Below are 24,211 nucleotides of genomic sequence, written 5' to 3'. Positions count from 1 at the left end.
TCAAAGAAGGTAGGTATTTTAAAATTCTTTTCAAGGGATGAGAAAACCGGTGATTAGAGATATGCGTATGTGATCATGGACCCCCTCAGTTATGAAGTTTCTGAATCCACACTAAGTAATATTCATCGTCTCTTCTTTGTCACCGTGATGCTTATCTGCAGCGACAGAGAAGAAAATAAAAGACTTTTGGTTGCTAAGTAATCACAGGGTAGAGAATGAAAATAAGTTGTAAGGGGTGTTATCTTCCTCCTGCTGCTCTAACAAATTACCTCAAACTTAATCACCTTAAGTGATTCTTCCAGGTGGCGCTAGTGACCCTGAATATTCATTGGAAGGACTGATGCTGAAGTTGAAGCTCCAATACTTGGGCCACCTGATGGGAAGAACCTACTCACTGGAAAAGACCCTGATGCTGGGAAAGATTGAGGGCAGGAGGAGAAGGGGACGACAGAGGATGAGATGGTTGGATGGCATCAGCGACTCGATGGACATGAGTTTGAGCAAGCTCTGGGAGATTGTGAAGGACAGTGGAATCTGGTGTGCTGCAGTCTATGGGTTCTCAGAGTTCGACACAACTTAGCGACTGAATAACAACATTTTTTCCAGTTGGGAAAAAAATAGCTGCAGAAACACAAAATAGGCTGGACGCTGGTGTAGCCTCGTCAACACCACCCAGAGGTGTCAGTATCTGCCCAGTGGGTGTTTACTAGTCCACTCGGGGAGATGACCGTCACATCTCTTAACACTTCCCTTGCTTCACCTGAGGATCCTTTCCCCAGGCTCCCCCTTTAAATTCACCTGCCCCTGGAATAGGCAGAATAATGCCCCTGTCCACCCAAAGACATATGCGTCCTGATCCCCCGGAACCTGTGAATAGATTACTTTATGTGGAAAAAGAGGATTCTGTTTGCTAATCAGCCTGCCTTAAAATAGGGAGATTATCCTGGATCATCCGGGTGGGCCCAGTGTAATCTCAAGGATCCTTAAAAGTAGAAGGGGAAGACGGAGTGCTGTCAGCAGGCTGTGCCCTGAGGACCCGACCCCCCACTGCTGGCCGTGAAGATGCAGGAAGGAACACAGGAGATGGGACACAGACTGCCCAAGAGCCTCGAGCAGGGCGTGCAGCCGGGCCAGCACCTCAGGGTTCGCCCAGAGGGACTGTGTGCTGGGCTTCTCACCGGCAGGACGACAAGCTGTCACACTCGTGTCACACTGTTCGTCGCTATTGTTCAGTCATTCAGTCGTGTCCCTCTGCAGCCCACCAGGCCTCCCTGTCCATCACCATCTCCCCGAGCTTGCTCAAACCCATGTCCACTGAGTCGGTGATGCCATCCAGCCATCTCATCCTCTGTCGTCCCCTTCTCCTCCCGCCTTCAATCTTTCCCAGCATCAGGGTCTTTTCCAATGAGTCAGTTCTTCACATCAGGTGACCAAAGTATTAGAGCTTCAGCATCTGTCCTTCCAATGGATATTCAAAGTTGATTTCCTTTGGATTGACTGGTTTGATCTCCTTGCAGTCCAAGGGACTCTCAAGAGTCTTCTGTATTTCTGTTACATGTTATATTTTAGGTTTTGGCTCAGTGTTAAAATTGTTAAAATAATTTTGTTCCCCAGTACTGCCTTCAGTCTGGTTTTTTATGCTATATAGGTTTTGTTTCATACTGTGATTTGACCAGAAAGTGATTTTCTGTATCCTAACCTATTTAAGTTATAAAAAATTATCAACAAAAATTGGTTACAGTTATCCAACAGACTTTGAGTTTACCTAATCATAATTATGTTGAGTCCTAATTATAATTACGTTGAGTCCTTATTTTGGCTCAGATGGCTCAGTGGTAAAGAATCCGCCTGTCAATGCAGAAGTCGAAAGTTCGATCCCTAGGTAGAAGATCCAGAAGGAAATGGCAACCCACTCCAGTATTCTTGCCTGGAGAATTCCATGAACAGAGGAGCCTGGTGAGCTACAGTCCACGGCGTTGCAAAAGAGTCAGGTATGACTTAGCAAATACACAACAACAACCTTATTTTAGAGTCTCATCCACAGATATCATGAAGGAACAGATTAAATGCTTTGAAATTCACTTACGTCATAACTATATCATCCCCATTTTTAATGTGAGGGTCAAAAAAGAAGAATAGTATGACTTAGCTTTAATTTAGTTATTCTGATTCTTAGTGACCACTCTCTTCTAAACATTCATAAAATATATTTAGTGAAGGACTCTGGAGTTTTACTTTTCTGTTTTCAAGTTTTCAGTGTCTTTTAACCTTTTTTTTTTAGATAGCTGATGATCTATTATTTTTTCATTTTTTACAGTTTCACTGAGCTTATCAGCAATGCAGTAAGTCTCAGGTTACCTATAAGCAGCTGTGGGATGTAATTTGTGCCCAGAAACATGAACTTGTTTGAAATAGATAGGTGCTCGCTGTCTCCTCAGCCGTCTGGAGTTTCAGCTGTCTTCCTGTACTGTTTTGCCTTCACCGCTCAAGTCCGTTTTTCTTACTGTAGAGGGAGAGAACACACAGATTGAGTCATCTCTTCTTCAGCGTATGTAGTATTCTTTGGGTAAACTGATAATTCGGAGCTTATAAAAACCTATGCAGGCTTATTTCTCTGTGCCCTCTGCTGTATTCTCCACTCTGGTTAAATTTATCTGCCCATCTTCCCCTCCGGAGGCACCCGGTAACCCTAGCTCTCATTGACTTTTTTCTGTGGTACTTTATCGTTTGCACCACATGGTTTAACAATGGAGCAGATGCTCCTCTTTTATTATTATTATTATTTGGTCATAGAATAATTGTTGATTTGTTGACATTTTTTGTTCCCCTGCAAAGTTAGGATTCTTGCTAAGCAAGACAATGAGCCACTCCAAAGTTAACTGTTGGTTGACTGAGGTTTTACGTATCAAATTTGGCTAGGTCTTCAAATATTTATCTTCTTGAGTAATTTTCCCATTAGGAAAAACACAGAGAAAGATTATAATACTTGAAATCCTTCTCAAGGTAACAAAAACAATGATAGTAATTGGTGATAATAGCAAGTATTTAAAAGCCAAATGATCTAAAACTACCTTTGGAAGTCATTCCCTTGTCTGACCTTCCACCAATCATTAGTCACTTCCCTAAGCCATGTATTAACAATCTCAGCCCCATTTCAGATGGCAGTTTGGGGACTTCCCTGGTGGCCCAGTGGTTAACGCTTTGCTTTCCAACTCAGGGGGTGTGGGTTCAGTGCCTGGTCTGGGAGCTAAGATCCTGCACGCATCATGGTCAAAAAAACACCAAAACAGAAAACAGACAATATTGTACAAATTCAATAAAGATGTAGTTTGGAAGTCTATCATTCAAGACTATCGTTAAATCTATTGTTAAAGAGATTCTCTTTCAACTTCGTTGGTCAAAGCTGTGTGTCTTGATTTGTCTTGCTGTACTCTAGAAAAAACTACCAATTTGAAATTCTTCGAAGTTACACCTAATTTAAACCCTAACTTTAGAAACCACATCACTGTCTTGGCACTCTTTTTAGCTTGTAGAAATGGTAAGTGCTTAAAAACAAATAATAATAATAAATTGTGTTTCATAGTAATAGATTTAAATAATGGTTTGTGTAATTTTCAGTGTACTGATACCATGCAAAATAATGTGCTGATTTTATGTCAGAAAAAAAATGCCCTAACAACTTAGCAGTTCTGTCCTTAAATTTGAATAAAAGAGCATGAAAAAGCCATGAAGTAAGGCTTTGGTCTCTAGCAAGTAAAAAGGCAACATAAATAGAATCCTTTGTTCAGCACTAGCAGGTCTGGTGTTCAGCAAGCAAAACAAATTCTTTTTCTCTACATTAAATGCACGAAAATTGTGCATGTCCTCATTTATTTTCTTTCACCAGCAACCTGTTACATCTCGGTCTCCGACTTCTACGCTCTGTGTGTTCCCATGGGACTTATTTGTCTAGAAATCTATTAATGAGATATGGGCATTTGGGTTGCCACCATGACAACCAAGCAGTATAGCTTGTTTGCTATTTCCTAGACACAGAGTCTCAGAAAGGAACAGCATCCCTGCAGTTACTGATTGAGTCCTGGGACCTGGTAACCATGGAAATGTAGATCAAGATGATGTGAATAAATTGTTTACAAGGTACACGCAGGCTGATAAGCAGCTGGCTCAAAGAGACAGTGGAACATGTCATGACCAGTGCATTACTTTGCAGTCGTGTTTTTATTAAAAAGGTCTTATTTAGTATTCTCTCTGTTATAGGATTCCACAAACCATATTATCATCATAACTTTTCAACCATCCCTGAGAGGAGTTTAATGTCTTGCTTTTATTAGGTGGATTTTGTGCAGTGCATGGTGACCTTTTGTGGAAATACTAATGGCAATGTTTGCATGCTGTTGGACGTGTTTTCTCATCAGCAGGGTTAGCCACAACATTTACTGCCCACTGTTACCATGCACAAGACCTGGGGATTTACGTTGGCACGAGAAACAGCTGTTAAATGTAAACCTGTGGCTGATCCATGTTGATGTATGGCAGAAACCAACACAATACTGTTATCATCCTTCAATTAAAAGTAAATCAAGAAAAAGAAAGCTGGAAAAAAAGCTGTTAATCTCAGACTGTATCGATACAATTGAAGGGACAGTATATAAGTAAAACGACGTGAACAAGATGGTAGCATGTGTCTAGTAGAGGAAAGTGAGATCATTTTGTCTAGGGTGATGAGATTTTTAGGGTTTTGGCTGTGTTATCTTGAAGCAAGAGTAGAAGTAAGAGCAGACTCAATGACAGAGAACATTGCAAGGATAAGAAACTAGGAAACAAATGTCTAGAATAGTGGTAGAAACGATGCCTAGACTTCTGACGTTAAAGCTGGTTGAAGCTACTAATGAGAAGTACAATTAGAGAATTGGTGTGAATATATATTTTCAGTAGTACATTTTCAGAAGTAGGTTTATTTGTTTATTTAATAGATTTATTTTTGACCTCCATTTATTCACTTGCCCACAAATCCTGGGCCATTAAGAATGTACTCTTCTGAATTTGCAACTAGAATGTCTTAGATATTTCAAGAAAAAAAAAAAACATATCACGTATAGTTTTCACTACTTGTCCTCTTCAGTTCTCTGATGTCCTAGATCCTAGGACATTCTATCTCCCTTCTCCCATCTCTCACTGCCAGGTTTTTAATCAACATGGATTTCACTATAGTTTTTTGAATTTCCTATTTAATGCATATTAAATAGGGGAAATAACATTTGTTTTCTTGACATATACATATGCACACATATATTTATGTATTTTTTGGGTAGAACTTAATAGAGTGGCTGTGGTGGAGATTTGGTTTAAATTCAAGAAGCAGAAAAACTAAGATAAGATTTTTAAAAATTACTCGATGTATACAGGATCAAGGGAACTTTTTAGAACTCACATTCCCCAAAAGTGAAAAACTGTGCCAAGAAATGTGACCCTACAGAAATCTGGGGGGACAAAGTCTTGTGAGCTTTTCTATCCTTTGCAATAATTTTGACCAGCATTTAGGTCACTTTGGGCAATAAAACTCAGAACACTAGTTTACACTTTCAGCAAAAATAACTGCAGTGGAGAACCTCCCACAGATGCCATATGTCTCAGGCCATTTGGAAGAGTCAGGATCCGCCACATGCCAGACTCTCAGGAGGATACATCCTTAGCGTCCAGATGTCCTAGGTCTGGGTCTGGTGGGGCCAGGGGGACCCTGCACCCCACGCGGGCGGCGGGAGGGAGAAACGGGCTGCTGGACGCAGATCTGGGAGCATGGGTGAGTTCTCAGTCCTGTCCGACTCTTTGTGACCCCGTGGACTGGAGCCCTTCAGGCTCCTCTGTCCATGGGATCCTCCAGGTGAGAATACTGGAGTGATTGCCATTTCCTCCTCCAGGGGATCTATTCCACCCAGGGATCGAACCAGCGTCTCCAGCGTCTCCTGCATTGACAGGTGGATTCTTTACCACTGAGCCTCCTGGGAAAACCTAAGAGAGGACCATTCAAAAGCCGGGAAGCACAAAATAAAAGAGTCTTGAAGTAGATGTGATTGGGGAGGTAGATAAGAAGAGGGCAGTGTGGACCAAAGTCACCCGCCAGGAGGCTGCAGGGTTTGGGCTCAAACCGGAGGCCCTGACCTCAAGCCCGTGGTTTCTGCCTGAGCCTCCAGGGGAAACGGAGCGAGTTCTCCGCGGAGGAGGCACAGCCCAGGAGCAGAGACCCCGGGGACGCGCAGCCGGGCGGGCCCACTGGCCCTGCCTCTTAACCCCGCCTCCTCATGGTCCCGCCCCGTAACCCCGCCTCCTCGTAGCCCCGCCCACACGCCGCTAGGAGAGGAACCCACTCGCCCCGCCCCCGTAACCCCGCCTCTTCGTAGCCCCGCCCATACACTGCGCGGGGCCGAGCGGCGGGAGCGCGCGCGTCCCCGGGCGGTGTCCTCGGGCAGCCCCGCCCCCAGGTGCGTCCGGCGCGGGGCGGAGCGCGACTTCCGGCGCCGCGCCCGCCCCGCCCCGCCCAGCCCCGCCCCTCGCGGGCCTGCGGCGTCGGGGGCGCGCGCGCGGCCGCGCTCTCGGATCCAGTTGGGAGCTGAGGTGCTCGCGAACCCAGCGGCCCGACCCTGAGGTGAGGCGGGCGCCAGGGGCTGTGGCATGGGAGGTCCCGCCCGGGAGCTGTCACCCCTCGGGGAGGCGTGAGGGCTCGAGGAGGGGCGGCGGGCGAGCCGGGGGTCCGCGGCGCGGGGCGGCGGAGCGGGCGCTTGGGGGCAGGATGGGCCCCGAGGCTCGAGGGTGCGTCCTGTGGGGGTGCCGCTCGCTCCCCTCCAGGGCTCGGGGCGTCCGGCCGCGGAACGGCCCCCGGGCTCGGCCGGACGGTCTCCATCCTCCGGCGTCGTGAGGAGGGGACGTGTGGAGAAGGACGGTCCTCTGACCCGGCCCCGAGCGGGGTCCCCTGGGGGCTTGGCTGCCCCCCACCCCCACCCCGCGCCTCAGGAGTACTGCGGAGAGTTGCGCAGAGCCCGTGCGCGTTCAGGGGAGAAACACCCGATTCTCATTCCGAAAGCGCCAAGACGGGCTCCAGGTGTGAAAGTACTAAAAATGCGAACGCTCAGGAGGCTGGGGGCTCTCGGAGCTGCAGTAAGGTTGCTCCTGGCTCCCAAGGCGTGGATAGGCGTTTCTAAATAAATAAGTCTGGAAGAATAAAGAGAATCATGTTTACTTTCCAGGGAGGACGTCCTGGTTCTGCAGGAGCAGAAGGGGAGTCAGAGAGTGTATGTTGGACTCCCGGCCGCAGGCGAGGTTCGGTATTATCTCTCTCAGTCTCGCCTGCATCCTTCTGAGGTCGATGGGGTTTTATTCTACGGGGCAGATGTGGAAAACGATCCCCGCAAAAGGTTAAGTCACTTATTTAGGTCCCAACTAGCAAGAATGGCTGAGATTCCAACCCAGGGATGCCAGACTGTAAATTTTCATGCTTGACCCACTGTATTTTGCTTCCATCCAGGAGAGCAGTAGTACATGTTTTTAGGGAAGACTCCATACAAAAGGACATTATTAAGGCAGTTAGGGCTTTTGGGGTATTTGGGTTAAACGCTAACTTGTAAGGCATTATTGTTGTTGTTCAGCCGTTAAGTCGTGTCCGGGCTCTTTGCACCCCATGGACTGCAGCAAGTCAGGCTTCCTTGCCCTTCACCACCTCCCGGAGTTTGCTGAAACTCATTTCTGTTTAGTCAGTGATGCCATCCAACCATCTCATTCTCTGTCGTCCTCTTCTCCTCCTGCCCTCAAACTTTCCCAGGCTCAGGGTCTTTTCCAGTGAGTCGGCTCTTTGCATCAGGTAGCCAAAGTATTGGAACTTCAGCTTCAGCATCAGTCCTTCCAATGGATATTCAAGGTTGACTTCTTTCAGGAAATCAATTAATCCTGGAATATATGCTGTTTAAGTGTATTTTCCTTCAGACAGGATTTAGCATAGGGAAATCTCACATTCAGGGCAAGAGCAAGTTTATTAATACAGGTTTAATTGAGTGTCTTTTATATTCCAGATACTAAACTATGTGCCAGAAATACCAAGATGAATACAATTTGTAACCTCTGCCCTTGAGTTTGAGAGGATGATTGTATAAAAGAATTTCATAGTATTCTAATAAATTGGAATCTTTGCTAGTATGTGAATTAATCAGTTTAGAATAGTTTTAAGCACAAGTTTTTAGGAACGTGTTATGTATAAGAAAGGGCTTCCCTGGTGCCTCAGATGGTAAAGAATCTGCCTGCAGTGTGGGAGACCCAGGTTCAATCCCTGAGTCGGGAAGATCCCCTGGAGAAGGAAATGGCAACCGACTCCAGTATTCTTGCCTGGAGAATTCGAAGGACAGTCCATGGGGTTGCAGAGTCGGACACAACTGAGCAGCTAACACTATGTATAAGAACACTATGTATGTGACTTATCATGTGGGTCAATTCATGTGGGGACCTTGGCATTATTTTCCCACTCACTGAGAAATACTGTCAAAAAATTTAGGTTAAATCATATCGATGGTTATTATTTTCTTTTATCATTACACTATCTTCAGTAAATTTTAAAATGCTAGAGAAGAGAACATTTATAATTTATCCCCTATTAAGAGGCTTGATTTCAGTAGTGCTTTTATTTTATTAGTTGAGAAGCCAGTGATATGTGTAGCGGGGCAGGAATTTCTTTCAAGTCATCTGCCAAAGATGTTCTTAACCTCTTCTTCCAAAATTTAAATCTTAAAGGTACCATTAATACCAGATTCCATTTAGCCTTTATTGCTCAGAGACCTAGTGGAAACAGAGTCTCTAGTTTAGGCAGAAATAGCACCTCACTGAAATGGGTTACATTGCCTCTGGCATGGCTGTAGGTGGGTGGATAGAAGGGGTTGTGGGGCATTTAGGAAATTTCTGCCAATGGCTTCAGTTGCTCAATGAAGTAGCAGTCAAGGTCATAATCTGCGGGTGGTGCCGTGGGTGGAAGTTTGAGGTCTGGAGGTTAGAGGGAAAGGGCTAGTGAAATATGGGATATTGCGGTAATTAAACAGTTGTAACTCAGATATGAAAAGTGAAGTCAAGGAAGTAGCAATGAGCAAAATAAAAGTATTTAACTTTGCACACAGGGTTCTTGACCATCCGTGTCCTGGGCAGCGTAGCAGCAGCATCTAAAGGGCACACCTGCCCCTTTGACCCCAGTTCACTTTGCCCGGCTTCTGCCTTCTTGGCAGTTCCTCCTGTTCTTTACACGGGGCTTCCCTCGTGGCTCAGATGGTAAAGAATCCACCTGCAGTGCAGGAGACCTAGGTTTGGTCTTTGGGTGGGGAAGAGCCCCTGGAGAAGGGAGTGGCTACCCACTCCAGGATTCTTGCCTGGAGAATCCCATGGACACAGGAGCCTGGTGGGCTGAGCGACTAACACTTCCACTGTTCTTTACACAGGTCAAGCCACTTTGCTAGGCCAACTTTTTCATTCTTTTTTCTCCGCCTGGAATTTGCATTCCACTCTTTCCCAAGCTCTTTCCCCAGTTGCACTTATCACATTATATTAAATTTTGTCTGCAAAGTCAGTAACAGTGTCTAACAGTCCTTTTTTTTTTTTCAGATGTTTGCTGAGTAAATCCCTCAGTAAATGTTTAATGAGTATGCCACTTTTCTTCCTCCTTTAATCTGTAAACAGCGGTCAGCAGACTTTTCCTGTAAAGAGGCAGCTAGTAAATACTGTAGATCTTGTGGACTGTACCGTCTCTCTCTTCACTACCTGACTTTGCCATTATCACACAAAAGCAGGGGTAGGCAGCATAGAAACAAGTGAGTGTGGCTCCGTTCCAAGAACCCTTTATTTATAGACTCGAGATTTGAATTTCATATAATTTTAACATGTCACAAAATATTACTGTTCTTTGATTCCCTCCCACTCCAACCCCATACATGTAAACAAGTGAAATGCAGGCTTAGCTCCCAGGCTGTACACACGCAGGCTTTGGGCTGCATTTCACTCCCGCATCCTCCACTGTACTTTGCAGACCTTTGATCTGTAGAGACTCAGGGAATCTTGATAGAGGGATTTGCAGTGAGATGATACTGGTTTTAGTATTATCGTTAGTGGTAGAGAAGCAAAGATAGAGAAGGCAGTCTTCTTTGTCAAGGATTTCATGGTCAAATTCAAGATTAAAATGTAGACAGATAAGGATGACACAGTATGGTAACTGCAATTACAGTTTATTGATTGGAATGAAGGGGTCATAACTAATTCTGCTTGGTTGGATCAGAAGTCACATCTAGTGGTCCTCTGTTGGGGACTTGGGAACATTTTCAGCTAAGATCCTTTCTAAGAATCTTTGCAAACTTCCTGAGAAGGTAACTGACCACTTCTTTTGCCAGGATGGCTATGAACTTCAGGATGACTGAATTCCTCTGTTTTGTAGGATATAATCTTCATTTGTTCTTCTCAGAAATAAAATTAATACATTCCAAATGATTTTTTTTCCTAAGGTCATGCACATTTTTTATTGCTTTATTTCCAAAGTTATTTCTAAAGGTCATGTACTTTTTTTATTGCTTTATTTCCAAAGTTATTTCCAAAGGTCATGCACATTTTTTCTTGCTTTGGAAAAGGTGAAATACATTTCATAGCACATCTAATGTAGTAATCAATGTTTGTTTAATACATTAATGAATTTCTGATACTGAATTTTGGGCCTTGTAACATTTAGTCCTTAAGTCAATTATTAATGCATTAGAAAAGGAAGATGGCTTTAGTTGGCTTTCAGTTTCCTTGCTACTTATTAGATTTACTCTGAGTCATTTCTCTCTGGGAGAAATATATGGCTTTTAGCATCATTGATGTCATCTTGTGCCACTATAGTCGATCCCGTGCTATCCCCTCCCCGACCCAGGACTGAACTGTGCAGAGGGTCACTTCTCTGCTGTTAAGGGCTTTGCAGTTACTAGAAAGTGTTTAATAATCAGGAGGATCAGGTGCCCTGTGCGGTCTATTAGTCCATGAGCCTTGTTACTGATTCTTGAATCTTGACTTAGAAATGCTTGTTTCATTATCTGAGCACCTACCTCCGTTCTCTTCCCCAGGAGATCTTCCCCATCCAGGGACCAAACCTGAGTCTCCTGCATCTCAGGCAGATTCTTTACTGACTGGGCCGCCAAGGAAGTCCCACCTACCACCATACTCTAGGGTAACTATAATATTGTCCCTGTAGCCCCAGGAGTGCAGATTGCAACTGCAAATGCTTCCAAGTTGTCGCCCCCCACTCCTGATCCCAGAGCCACCCTGTGAGGAAGTTACCCTGAAACAAACGGATCCACTACGACCCAGAGCTTCCTGCCTCGTTTCTTGGCCTCAAGACAGCTTTCTCAGTTCTGCAAGCACTTTTCATCCCCTCCAGCCTTCAACAGGAAGTTGAATGTTTGATTATATCTTCAGGGATACTAGGTGTTTGAAACATGAACTATCATTTCATGCTCTATAACAAATCAATACATTCCCCAGACATACTGTGGAGCAATGGAAAGTAACTTCAGAGGTTTTTAAAAATAATTTTGTGCCCTTATTTTCTTGTCTTTGTCGTAGTTCTTTTAGCCAGTTCTTTTTTAGTTGAGAATTTGCCTTTGTTAGAGTTCTCAAGGTACTGTATTGGAAAGACTTGGAAACTGGATCAAGTATTATGAGTTTTCCAAAAAAGTACAATTTGTTAAAAACATGCCAGGAGAAGCCTTACTGTCCTTTAATTGTCAACTTATGCTTCTAAGGATCATCTTGTAACATATGTTGCAAAAGAGAAGGTCTTAAGTGTGTTGTCTACTCAAAAAGCTGTGTTCTGTGGTTGTCTGGTTCTCACTTTAGGACGTCTGGGGCTTGTGGGAACTGTGTTCCTAGTTGGGGGACTTCTGGATGTTGGCTGTCTGATTCTCTTCCACTTACAGCCAGTGAAAAATGGGGGAGAGGCCAGGCATCTGTCACTCCCTGTCTCTTTTGTCCTTTTAAAGGCCACCACATAGACTGTGGGCTTCCAAGGTGGCTCAGTGGTAAAGAATCCACCTGACCAATGCAGAAGACTCAGGTTCCTGGAGAAGGGAATGGCAGCCCACTCTAGTACTCTTGCCTGGAGAATCCCATGGACAGAGGAGCCTGGCGGGCTACAGTCCACGGGGTTGCAAATGAGTCAGACGTGGCTGAGTACACACACACACACACACACACACACACACACGTAGGCTATAATGTTTTAAATAATCAAGGTGCATCATAGTGTAGAAAGAGGAGGAGCTTAGAACTTGATGCTAAACACAGGTTTTCTTTGGGACCAAGAACAGGCGCAGCACAAGTTTTAAAGCTTTTACAGACATCCCCTCGCCGGCCACGCCTCGTTGTAGCTTTGCAGCCCCCTTTCCAGCTGTGCCCTCCTGTCAGAAGAACCACTTTCATGTCCTCTCTGCGGGGAGGATCCCCAGCTTTCAGGAAACCTCCCTGCCCCACCCACCTGTAGGGCTTGGTTTCAGCTCAGACAGGTCTCTTTATCTTTGGCCCAGATCTTCAGTGTAGACAGCCCTGCCTTCCCACACCCCACCCCCACCCCGAACCCTCTTTCCTAGCCCTGCTAAACAGTGGGGACAAGGGGGCACCCTGGGGACTTGTGATGATCCTGCCAGTGTAGCATAGGCTCCCCTCTTCTGTTGTTTTTCCTTCTGTCCTCTTGACAGAAGGAAACCCCCAGAGATAGAGTGGGCCTCAGACTTGAAGCAGCGGCACAGCGTCTCCCCACAGCTGTGACCGTGGCTGTCACGGTCCTTTGGTGCTTCGCATCCTGATGCAGAGCCGCCCGCCCGGGTTGACCGCCCTCCCCACCCCGGCCCTTTTCACGGTGCACCTGATTAGACCGGCATGGCCTTGCGTGTGGGCACAGGGGCGGGCAGGTAAGATCAGAGCTGTGTCAGCTCTCAAAAACCCGACTCCAGCTCTGAAGTTCCCGGTTAGATGCACATGAAAAGTTAGTTGCCATTAAGAATATTTCTTTTGGGTTTTCGAACAGCCCAGCCAGCCATTTCATATCTCAAAGAAAACAAGCAGTCAGTTGATTTTCCTTCTTTAAGAGTTTTGTTTTCATTCTCAGAGTAGTGGGTCTTTTTTCAGGCTGCTACAAAGAAAGTAATGTCAGCTGGTTTATAAACCACCAAAAAAAAAAGTTTTATTTTATTTTTGTTTGTTTTTGATGTTTCCTTTTAATAACTTGAGTAGGTAGAAGGTCAAAGTTATTGACATTCAACATTTTTCACTCGATTAGAGTTTTAGAATATGAGAACCATGGGTTTTTCTTGTTGTTGTTCAGTCACTAAGTCATATCTGACTCTCTGCGACCCTGTGGACTATAGCCCATCAGGCTCCACTGTCCGTGGGATTTCCCAGACAAGAATACTGAAGTGGGTAGCCTTTCCCTTCTCCAAGGGATCTTCCCGACCCAGGGATCGAACCCAGGGCTCCTGCATTGGAGGCGGATTCTTTACCACTGAGCTACCTGGGAAGTCTCGCTCCCTGAGAGACCCGAGCCCAAAGCAGGGAAGGGCGTTCTGGCTGAGGAAGAATGATGAGGAAGGAAAGTCCACTTGGAATGGAGCTCGGGGCACAAGGACAACAGGATGAAAGCACCTTCTGCTGAAGAAGGGACTCTGTGTGTGTGTGTGTGTGTGTGTGTGTGTGTGTGTGTGTCTGGGTCTGTGGGATGACAGGATGAAAGCACCTTCTGCTGAAGAAGGGACTCTGTGTGTGTGTGTGTGTGTGTGTGTGTGTGTGTGTCTGTGTGTCTGTGTGTGTGTGTTTGGCTGCATCAGGTCTTAGTTGTGGCATGCAGGATCTTGTTCCCCAACCAGGGAGGGAACCCGGGCCCCCGGCACTGGGAGCACACAGTCTTAGCCACCCAACCGCCAGGGAAGTCCTGGGACTTCGTCCTCTGGAAGAAAGGAGGAAATAGGCTGAACAGACACCAGCATGACTTCTCTGCTTAGTCCTGTGTCATCTTCTGCAGAGATGCTTCCCTGTTAACCTTACTTTCTAAGCCACTTGAAAACCTTTGCATCAGCAGTCCTCAGCTTTCTGCCGCCCTGCGCGCTCACACCCGTCAGTACCCATGGGACCCTGCCCTTCGTGGGTGAGGAGGCAGGCAGGCGTGGAGCATCTCACTGGGTTCCCGCCGTGCTTCACTTGGACAATCTCGGTTACCCTTGGGAGCGTCCTAACCACGGAGTTAGGAGCACATTATCCTGTTACGCTGGTTGAGTCCATTGATACCAGAGACAGGAACTATCTGGTCTGGCTGCCTTCAGGGAAAATGAATACTTTAGGTGGGTATCAGGGCATTTCACGTACTCCAAGGAAGAAGAATCAAGTTTTGGGCACAGTAGGTACCAAACCTTAGGGTAAAACTTGGTACCAAGAATGTATGAACTCTCTTAGATGTTCCTATTACTCTGTTTCCATGACCCCAAGCCCTGGGTCTCTTAGGTAAAACTTCCATGCTGCCAGAAGATTTAATTGGTACAGTTCAGTGGCAGTAGGGATGATAGTGATGGTTTAAGAAGCCCTGACTGGGGTGGGCAGGTGCAGAGGTTCCTGGACTTCAGGCAAGGCCATCAACTCTAATTGAGTTCAGGGAGCACTTCTCAAAGGAGGAAAGATCCTGGGAGTCCATCCGCTGCCTTACGAGGGGCCCGTTCTCTAAAACCGAAGAGCTAAGTGTGCAGCGTTCAATTCAAATGAATAATTGAGGGGCACCCACTACACTAAATCAATGTGTTTTGCAGAGAACTTGAGGCTGTTCTTGCTGCTCCGCTGGTTAGTGTTTCTGTTTGTTTTGTAGGAAGTCATCCTTGGACAAGTGTGATCCGTCTGCCTGTCCCCCTCCCAGCCCCCTCCTTCCTGTCTTCCTTTCTTTCATCAGCCTTGAAAAGATTACCAGTTCTTTACAGAATCTGATATGACATCCATGAGGCTGTTAGAAGAATTTATTTTTAGTGTATCCTTTCCTGACTGCTTTAAGTTTGTGTTTTTTAATTTACTCATTTCATATTTTTATAGTATGTCTAATTGTGTAATTTGTTTTTCCCCCCACTGTCTAAAGAACACATATTGATGGGAAAATAGAAAAAAACACAAAAGTTGTCTGTAATCCAGTCGTTAACTTAAAAAAATAACCCTTTTGTTTTTCTTCTGTACCTGTAAAGAGGATGTTTATTTGATCCCAACTTTAGTTATGTATATTGACATTTGGGAGTTAAGACAAGCTGCCTCTAAAAAGTCACCTCCTTTTTCATCTAGGAGGAGATGGCCAGGCAGCCTGGAATAGATGGTGTTTGTTGTGGACAGGAGTCACCCAGGGGCTCCCGTCAGACGCCTTTATATAAAACAAGGCAGTGAATTCTGCCCCGGAAGGAGGCTCAGCAGAACCGTTTTGGTGTCTCCCCCAAGCTACCTGCTCAGTGCCTTCCGGTTTGCAGGCATTCTGGGTTCCTGGGGCAAGCAGATGGGAATAGGGCCCCTGGAGGGTGCCGGTGGGACCCCGGCCACTCTGATTGCTGCTTTCCCATAGCCTCTTTGAAGAGCGGAGATAGTTCCAAAAGAGGTCCACTCCCAGAAGGGCCCCCAGAGGGTTAGCTTACCCTGGGAGAGGGATACTGCACCTGTGATGCAGTGGTTTAGGTCATACAGCTCAAAAAAAAAAAAAAAAGAGGTGAGGTTTGTTTCTGTCATGCCAGAGTAAAACCCCTGACTCATTAAGCACTTTCACCCATTCTGCTCTAGCAAGCAGCCGTCCACATTCCACTTCTGTGGATTTGTGTGTTCTGGAAATGTCTTGTGGGTGGACTCAGGTTTGACCTTCTTACATGCTCCCCGTGGTCTTCTGGAGACCATTCCGTGTTGTAGCCCGTGTTGGTGCTGCCCTCCTGGTTGTGGCTCAACAGGGAGTCCCCGCGTGTGTCCACCCCCTCCGTTTGTCCCTCCCTCTGTGTCTGTGTTGACAGACATTCAGGCTGTTTCCGTGTCTTGGCAGTTCTGATCCCGTGTGCACACGCATTTATCTGTGCCCCTGTTTGCAGTTCTTTTGGGTGAATACCTACAAGCGGACTAGTGGAGTCACACAGGAATTCTGGTTTCACCTCGGGGACCAGCCACAGTGTTTGTCTCAGCAGCTGGACCTCTCTGAGCCCCGCCAGCTCTATATGAGGACCCCCCTGCCCCTGCCCCCCGTTAGCCCCGGATTTTCTTAGGAGAAATTTGCTCTCATTCGGAGCATTACTGCCCTGTAGGAAAGCACATGGTTAATATCTAACTGCTTTCAGGATTTCTCTATCACTTTTAGCAGTTGGATTATGCTGTGTCTCAGTGTGGATTTCCTTTGGTCTATCCTGTATGGGCTTCATCAAGCTTCTTGAAACTCTTAGGCTTTTCATCTCTGGCCAAATCGGGGAAATTTTTAGCCATTAATTCTTTAAGTATTTGTCCAGCATTAACACACTTCTCTCTCTCTGGTCATTTGAGTGTTAGACTGTTACTTTCTCAGTTCTCTGAGAAACAATACTGTTAATTGTTTTGAAAAACAAAACAAAACACAACTTTTTCTTTTTTTAAGATTGAATAGCTTCTCTTGTTATGTCAAGTTTACTGACTGTTTTCCTCTTGTCTCCGTTCTGCTGTTGAGCCCCTTCTGTGAGTTTTCTTTGTTACTATGTTTTCCTGTTGTGAAATTACTATTTGGTGCTGCTTTAAAAGTGTTGTTTCTTTGCTGACACTTGGGTTGTTTCCGAGAGTGAAATGAGTGTTTTCTTTCATTGTCTTCTTAACACTGTTTGCTGGAGCACCTTTTAAACAGCTGCTGTAGAGTTTTTGTCAGATAATTTCAAAATTTGCATCACCTTGCTATTGGCATCCATGGGTTTTCTTGCCCTAATGGAGTTGGTGTTTTCCACACGCCTCCTGAGTGGAATGATGCTGGGTGTGTGAGACCTCGAGTTTTGTTTTCATCCTGCAGACAGCATTGGTGTCTTCTGTGAACATGCTGTCCACCTGATTAGGTTCGGGTCTTAAGTTTCTACCCACATTCTGTGAGCTGCGGGTCTAATTTCAGTTTAGTTTTCAGAAGCCTCTGCAGTGCAGCTGGGATCTGCCCACATGTGCCCCCCAGCCACCTGTCTGCGTCTGGGCAGTGGTCTGCGTGTCAGCTCAGCTGCTCAGGTCTGTGTGTCCAGACTGGGGCTCAGTCCAGGGCTAATGAACAACCGCACCGCGCTGCTTCCCTGAGCTCTTCTGTCCATTTGCCCTCCCTGCCGCTTCAGATTCCCGGCGGGCCCCTCGCTGGTTTCATGTGCTGCAGTTTACCTTTCAGAATCTTCTCATCTCCATTCAGTGCATCCTGTCCAGGTAGGAGAGACAGCATGGAGTAAGCTTAACTATCTGATCTGCGACTCAGACATCTGTCTGTCTGTCTGTTTTTAGCATTAAAAATGGCCTAGACTTGACTGTGTGGCTCCACGTGATTTTTCCTCTACTCTCCCTTCTCTAGTAAACTAACCTAGAAAACATGGCAACTACGGTTCGGGAAGACGGGGTCTGGAGGCAGACGAGAACGCTGCTCCTCAAGAATTACCTGGTGAAATGCAGGACCAAGAAGGGCAGTGTTCAGGTGAGCCCGCGGCTGTCGCGTGTTACCTCAGTGTACTTTGCCTTCATACGTCCCATCTCCAAGAGAGGCTTTGTTCTGCCGGATGCATTTTTGTTATAATTTTGCTTGCGAAGTGAAAACTTATTGTGTTAGCCTCAGAAAAAAATACTTAAATTATCCAGTGTTTTCTAAATGTCAAAAATGTTGATAAGTTTCCAAATTTAGTTAATTTTTCATATCAGTGCTTGATTTTTGAACCTCAAGGCATGTATTTCCTGTTTCATGAGGTGAAAAATAAATTCTGCAAATAATTTTCTGGAACATTGTTCCACATTTCCTCCCCATGGCCTCCCATCTTTCGACTCTGTGTTGAGTTGGCCAGGATTGCTACAATTATGTCACATATCTGTCCCTGCAAGCATACATCACTGTATTATATATTTATTTGTTTAGCATACATTGGTCTAAGAGATAAAAGGAAGTAAGAACTCTGGCCGACCAGTCAATAATGATTTTAAAGGATGGAATGGTATTATTCTTTTGAAACCAGCAGACCAAGTAAACAGCAAGATGAAACAGTAAATAGTTCATCCCCATTAAAGTCAACTATTGAATGTAACAGTATAGTTTTAGAAGTAGAAATTTAGGTATAATTAAACATAAGTTTTAATTCACACTCAAAGAGATTTTTATGGTGTCTTTGAGTTACAGATAATTAGTAAGTTACTTTAAAGTCATATATGAATAAATTTATTATTATATTTTATATTAGTAATCTCAGATGTTTAAATACTAGCTTTTATGTCATTTAAATATATTATGGTGACTTGAATTTTAAAATATTTTAGTGAAATTGAATGTAAAGGAAAAATTATTGCTGTTGAGTTTGGTTCAGCACAGTATTTCTTTTAGGATAGAATTGCTTTTACTTTGTGTGCTTAAGAAAGGAGACCCAAGTTCTTCATGTTTTTTCTTAGTATTAGTTATATTCATAGAAAGCTTGATTATTTTTGCTGCCTTTGTTATGCTTTGTAATCATTTTGTTTTCCCTTTGTTGCAGGAAATTCTTTTTCCACTGTTTTTTTTGTTTTGGTTAATATTAATTAGCATGATGCATCCAAATAAGAAATATGAAGAAGTGCCTGATGTAGAACTCAGTGCCCTGGACGTGTCCATCCTTACCAACGCGGTTCTTGGATTCACGCCCGTGACTAACGTCACGAGGAGCGTCATGCAGAAGGCATCTGTGGATCACCTTCATGACGGTACTGTGAGCTGGTGTGGGTCCTGTCTGTTACAGCAGCCTCTTCTGTGTTGTGCTGTTTGCTTTATTGAGTACATACCGTTGTTAACATTTAGGTATATATCCTTTAACCGTAACAGAGTTTTATAAAAATGTTAATGTCATTTGATTCTGCTGGCCTTATGTTTCTTGTGAAACTTTCATTTATAGCATACTTTATGTTTTAATATTTTATATTTAATTTGTGGGTCATTTATAAAATAAGCATATTTGTATAGGATAAAAGAAGCAATATTAGGTTTAAATGTCAATTTTTATTCAAAGAAGAGTTGTGTCATAGTTACTAAAATACGTACTTATTTTCTGACAAGGATTGTGGAGTTTTCTTCCTAAGAAGGAATATTTGAAAATAAAATATCCATTTATTTATCAAGGAGTTATTTCATGGTTTCACTTTGAGATAGGTAAATGAACTACATATACTACATGTAAAGTATATGCTCTAATTTGTCATGTTAATAGCTTATGTGTTACACTGACACATAACTTATGTATCGTCAAGTGAGAGCTAAGAAATAGTGTCTGTAAAATTGCACCACTTTAATACCTGTTACTTTTTAGTTTGGTTTTTAGAAGAGCTGTATTCATTTTCTAAGAAGTTAGAGCATTCAACAAATGCTTATAAAATACTACATCAAGTATAATGGTAAATTTGGTCTGTTGTATTATAATAAACTATTCATGTATTTGAGCTAATTTTGTTGTAATATTTTATAGTTGTAACTATTGAAGAATATGCAGATGAAAAAGAATTGGTAGCATCCAGTCTTTCCAAGTCCAGCACCTTTGTAGGCATTGTGTTCAAAGACTTCATGTCCTATGAGCTCCGGTTTTTTCCTGATACAATTCCAGTATCTTCTGTTTATATGGATTCAAGAGGCAAGTAGCCCTAAATAGTCAATGAAAATCAATTAAATGCATGTTTTTATTGCTCTTAGTTCAAATGCAAAATCTGATGGTGTCCTACATTGACATTTTCGACTATAATTATTCAGATCAGAAGACTGCCAACTCTAGTCTCAGAACATGTGTGTCTGTCCACGGCTCATGTATAATGTGAAGTGTAATTTACACTGTGCTTCCCCACTGGCTCGGTGGTTGAGAGTCCACCTGCAGTTCGATCCCCGGATTGGCAAGAGCCTCGGAGAAGGGCATGGCAGCCCGCTCCGGCATTCTTGTCTGAATTTTACCACGGACAGAGGAGCCTGGCAGGCTACAGTCTATGAGGTTGCAAAGAGCCTGATACTACTGAAGTGACTCAGCAGTCATGCACGCGTAATTTATATTAAACAATTTTATCTTGAGTTATATGACTTTCTAAGTCTATGTTCTTTTCTCCACATAATTGTTTTTGTACATGATATGGTACATATTTTAAAATCTCAAGTTCTTCCACCAATAAACTTTATTAATTCTATGTTTGAAACATGGAAAACAGCCTTCAATGCCTAAGCCTCTGAACAAATAATTATCAACCAAAAACATTTATTGAAACAATGTTACAGTCACTATATTAAGTATTATATTTGTGACTTGATTCCAAAAAGCCTTCAGATAATTTTTCTTTTTTTCTGTGGACCTGCCTTTGCATCTGGAAAGCTTTTAAAGCTGATAATTCATTGTAGAATGACTTACCTTAAGCCAGAAAAGTGGTTTATTTTAAAAAACCTCATTGGAAGAGACCCTGATGCCGGGAAAGATTGAAGGCAAAAGGCGAAGGGGGCAGCAGAGTATGAGATGGTTGGATGGCATCACTGACTCACTCAATGGACACGAGTTTGAGCAAGCTCCAGGAGATAGTAGAGGGCAAAGGAGCCTGGCGTGCTGCAGTCCATGGGGTCGCAGAGTGAGACACAACTTAGCGACTAAACAGCAACCATTAATTTCTCTACTTCCATTTGTGTGCATTTACTACTCAGTATCCTAACACATGTAACTCTTTGATTTCAAAAATTTCAAATGAACAGTAAGGGATGTGATAGACTTTGCCTTTGGAGGGCAATTGCTTCTTTTCTTTGCTTCTGTTAGAGATGGATCAGTTGAATCACTCTGGTAACCCTCTGGGTGCTGTCTCTAAGGAAAGCACTCGTGTATCGTGCTGAACCTTACCTCTCACGTTGTTTCCTCCGTAGCTGGCTGTTCCCCATCCTGTGACGCTGTCCAGTTCTGGACCTCAGGGTTCACGGTTCTGCAGGCCTCGATAGACGCAGCCATCATACAGGTAACGGTGCTGAAGGAGGGCAAGGGTTCATACCGTGCCCTGAGTCTTTACCATCAGAGTTCATTTCACTGCTGTCCCATGTACCGAATTATATCACTCAGGTCAGCTCCTTTACAAAACAAGAGACGGAAGAAGTCATATTTTCTGATTTAATTCTTTTGAAAGCCGCTTTTGTTTCATGGTCTCAGGCACGCTGTTCAGTGCTCTGTGCCCCTGTGTGATCCTGTCTGTGCTGTCTGCAGGCAGTATTTATGGAAGGTCTGTGTTTGCCGACTTTTCCCCTTGAATAAGAATAACTTAGTTTAAAGACGTTACCTATATTATCTTAATCATAGTGATAGATTTTATTTTTTAACAGATATTTATCACTTGTCTGCAAAACACTTTCTCCATTGTGTACTAGTATCAGCCTGTTTAGTCTTAACACTTGGTGCTGTTGTTGCCTGCATTTTATTCATGCACGTGAAACACAGGAAGATGAAGTGACTTTCCAGACCTCAGTTGATTAGCGGCAAAGCTAATTCAGACTGTGGCTTTTGGGCTCTCATTTCTGTGTTTTAGTAACATACTGCCACTAACATTGTGTATAAATGTTGTATTTGCACTCTGAAGACCTGACCCAGTGTGTCTCCTTTCAGTAGAAACGAACAGCAGACCTTGGGTGGGAGCCCTGTTGCTGTTGGTTGTCAGAGCGCTGTGCACACAGTGACTGCAGAGTGATGCTCACTTGACAGGGTCGTTGTTAGAACCACAGGAGGTGATGCGCAGAAGCGTCCTACAGGCTCTCACAGCGTGGTGTAAACGTATCGTAGACACAGTATTCAGTCACACACAAGCTCAGGCTAATGCCGGTGAAACAAATACAGGGCATATTGCATTGGTGGTGCTGAAGTACCTATTTGTGTTTTGGCCAAAGACCTTAGCTGTCCACAGCCCAGACCTCACCACATGACCAGGCGGAGCAGAGCTCCTGGTAGCCGTTCATGTGAGCATTAGGTGGAGTGTGTCATGTGCATACATGGTTCTATGATCCTGTCTCTAAACACGCTGCATGTGTATATTTTTTTTAAACAGTAGAAGAACCTACTACCTAAAAGAACATTTTTAAAAAAGAGAGTTATTCTTTCATGGCACTTGTCATCATCCTTTAACTCCTCAATTTTATAAACAGATATTTTTATTAAGATGCATATAGCTGTCACTAAAGATAGTTATTGTACAGTTTTATTTTCTTTAACAAATTATTTAATAAAAATGTGTGTACTTCCCAGTTTCAAACTTGAAACTTTCTGACATGCTTCCAGAAGGAGTGAAAGCAGTGTTCTGTGCAGTACCATGATACTGGGGTCGGCCACTTTATTTCTGGTGTGTAGTGTTTTGAGGGTTCTGTTTGCAGTGGGCTGTGGACTAACTTTGGGGATGTGATTGTCTCAATATTTCAGGGACTGCTCTCAGAGCTAAGTTAACTGAATGTGTTTACATTTTCTGATTGTAGATGAAGACCAATGTTTCTTTTTGGAAAGAGCTGGAGTCAACTAAAGCTGTTCTTATGGGAGAAACGGCTATTGTAGAAATAGACACCTTTCCCCGAGGAGTAATTTTAATATACCTAGTTATAGCGTTTTCACCTTTTGGATACTTTTTGGCAATTCATATCGTAGCAGAAAAAGAGAAGAAGTTAAAAGAGTTTTTAAAGATAATGGGACTTCACGACACAGCCTTTTGGTATGTTACTAAAACTTTGTTATTTAGTGTGGCTAATAATTGTGTAAGTTCTGCAGATCTTCAGTACTGCAGTCTTGTTGCTCACCAGACTCGATGAGGTCCTGAACCTCTCTTTTTGCAGTTCCCACCTTTGTCATGGAGTTTGAGACTTGTCACAAAGCTCCAGCAGTTGATTGGCTTGTTCAAACATAAGGGAGGTGGGATTTGGGAAGCCCGTGTCAATATTATATATTTAAGTTTTATTTTGTATTTTGTTTGATGAGGCATGCTCCATGTATTTCAGTATATTTCCGTGTATAGAAAAACAGGAGATTGTAGAAAGTTAGAAATTAATCTCTGTTACAGTCCTCCTCAAATACCGTAGCACGTTCATGTTGTTATGTTCATATACACAAACTGAAGTTTGTGTATATGGGCTTTTCCCCCCCTGGGAAAAGTTACTTTTGTGAATTTTTTAGGATGAAAATATGCAAATGATTGTTTCCAGAGAAACAAATGAAAGAATTTCAGCAATGAGCATGTTAACATTTTTGTACAATGATAATTCTATAGAGGCACGCGGTTTTATAAACAATTCCGAGTATGTTTTCTCTACTTGCCCCCCTATGCAGTAAGAACATTTATTTTGACCTCACTTTGGGGGAGACGTTAGTACTGTCAAATGTGAGTTGTTATTATCAACCATTTTATTCCATTTAGCTCAGTGCAGCAACTAAACCACTTCACATAGTGGGGTTATTCCGTGTGACTTCACCTTTGCTCACCTCTTCCTCCGAGGGTTTTGCTGGCAGTTGGCCCTGAGCCACGCGGGACATTAGATGTTTGGGGGAGACAGAGCTGGGGATTTAGGCAGGCCAGTTTCTCAGTGCCTCATTGCTGCCTCTGGAAAAGGATGGCTTTACTTTTGGTAGTTTAGGTATCTTTTAGTCCTCTTTTGGTGGTTTTTATGATGCCGTACATTAAGTTACCTGCTAACTGGAAAAATAAAAGCAAAATAATAAACTGTGGGGCAATTCCCCTGAGCTCCGATTTGAGGAGAAACGTTGAGTCCTGTGATGAATCTGTTGTTGATCTTGGTCTCACGTAGAGTTGAATAGTAATAACATTGTTGCCTCGCAGGGTGGCCTTTACAACCATCTAAAGTACCAAAAGCCATCACAGTTTAACTGTCGTGTGTACCATAGAGAAAATCACCAGTCATTAAACTCTTTTGTATTTTAAGAAAATCAGAGTTGTGCATTTGTTGAACTTCTGAAAGTACTAGATTTAAATG

The 24,211-nt window shown here is 43.7% G+C and overlaps 1 protein-coding gene across 6 annotated transcripts in view; it reads left to right on the top strand.

The window, feature by feature from the left end:
* The first annotated feature begins 6,535 nt into the window (after nt 1–6,535).
* Nucleotides 6,536–24,211, top strand: part of ABCA5 (ATP binding cassette subfamily A member 5) — a 56,127-nt gene continuing 38,451 nt past the window's right edge. Inside the window, exons 1-7 of one of the 6 annotated variants that reach the window (XM_043448758.1) lie at nt 6,625–6,643; nt 11,112–11,215; nt 17,591–17,710; nt 18,750–18,954; nt 19,710–19,871; nt 21,125–21,213; nt 22,709–22,938. In XM_043448758.1, the coding sequence (XP_043304693.1) occupies nt 17,609–17,710; nt 18,750–18,954; nt 19,710–19,871; nt 21,125–21,213; nt 22,709–22,938 (788 nt within the window). In that variant the 5' untranslated portion in view covers nt 6,625–6,643; nt 11,112–11,215; nt 17,591–17,608. Of the gene's footprint in view, nt 6,644–7,241; nt 7,315–11,111; nt 11,216–12,740; nt 12,954–17,590; nt 17,711–18,749; nt 18,955–19,709; nt 19,872–21,124; nt 21,214–22,708; nt 22,939–24,211 lie in introns of those variants that run through there. The other 5 variants (XM_043448983.1, XM_043448626.1, XM_043448841.1 and 2 more) reach the window with 5 other exon arrangements.

The sequence above is a fragment of the Cervus canadensis genome, chromosome 1 (assembly GCF_019320065.1).
Source record: "Cervus canadensis isolate Bull #8, Minnesota chromosome 1, ASM1932006v1, whole genome shotgun sequence".
In the NCBI taxonomy this organism is placed as follows: domain Eukaryota; kingdom Metazoa; phylum Chordata; class Mammalia; order Artiodactyla; family Cervidae; genus Cervus; species Cervus canadensis.
The sequence above is the reverse complement of the archived record's forward strand: the minus strand, read 5'-3'. Positions and strand labels throughout refer to the sequence as shown.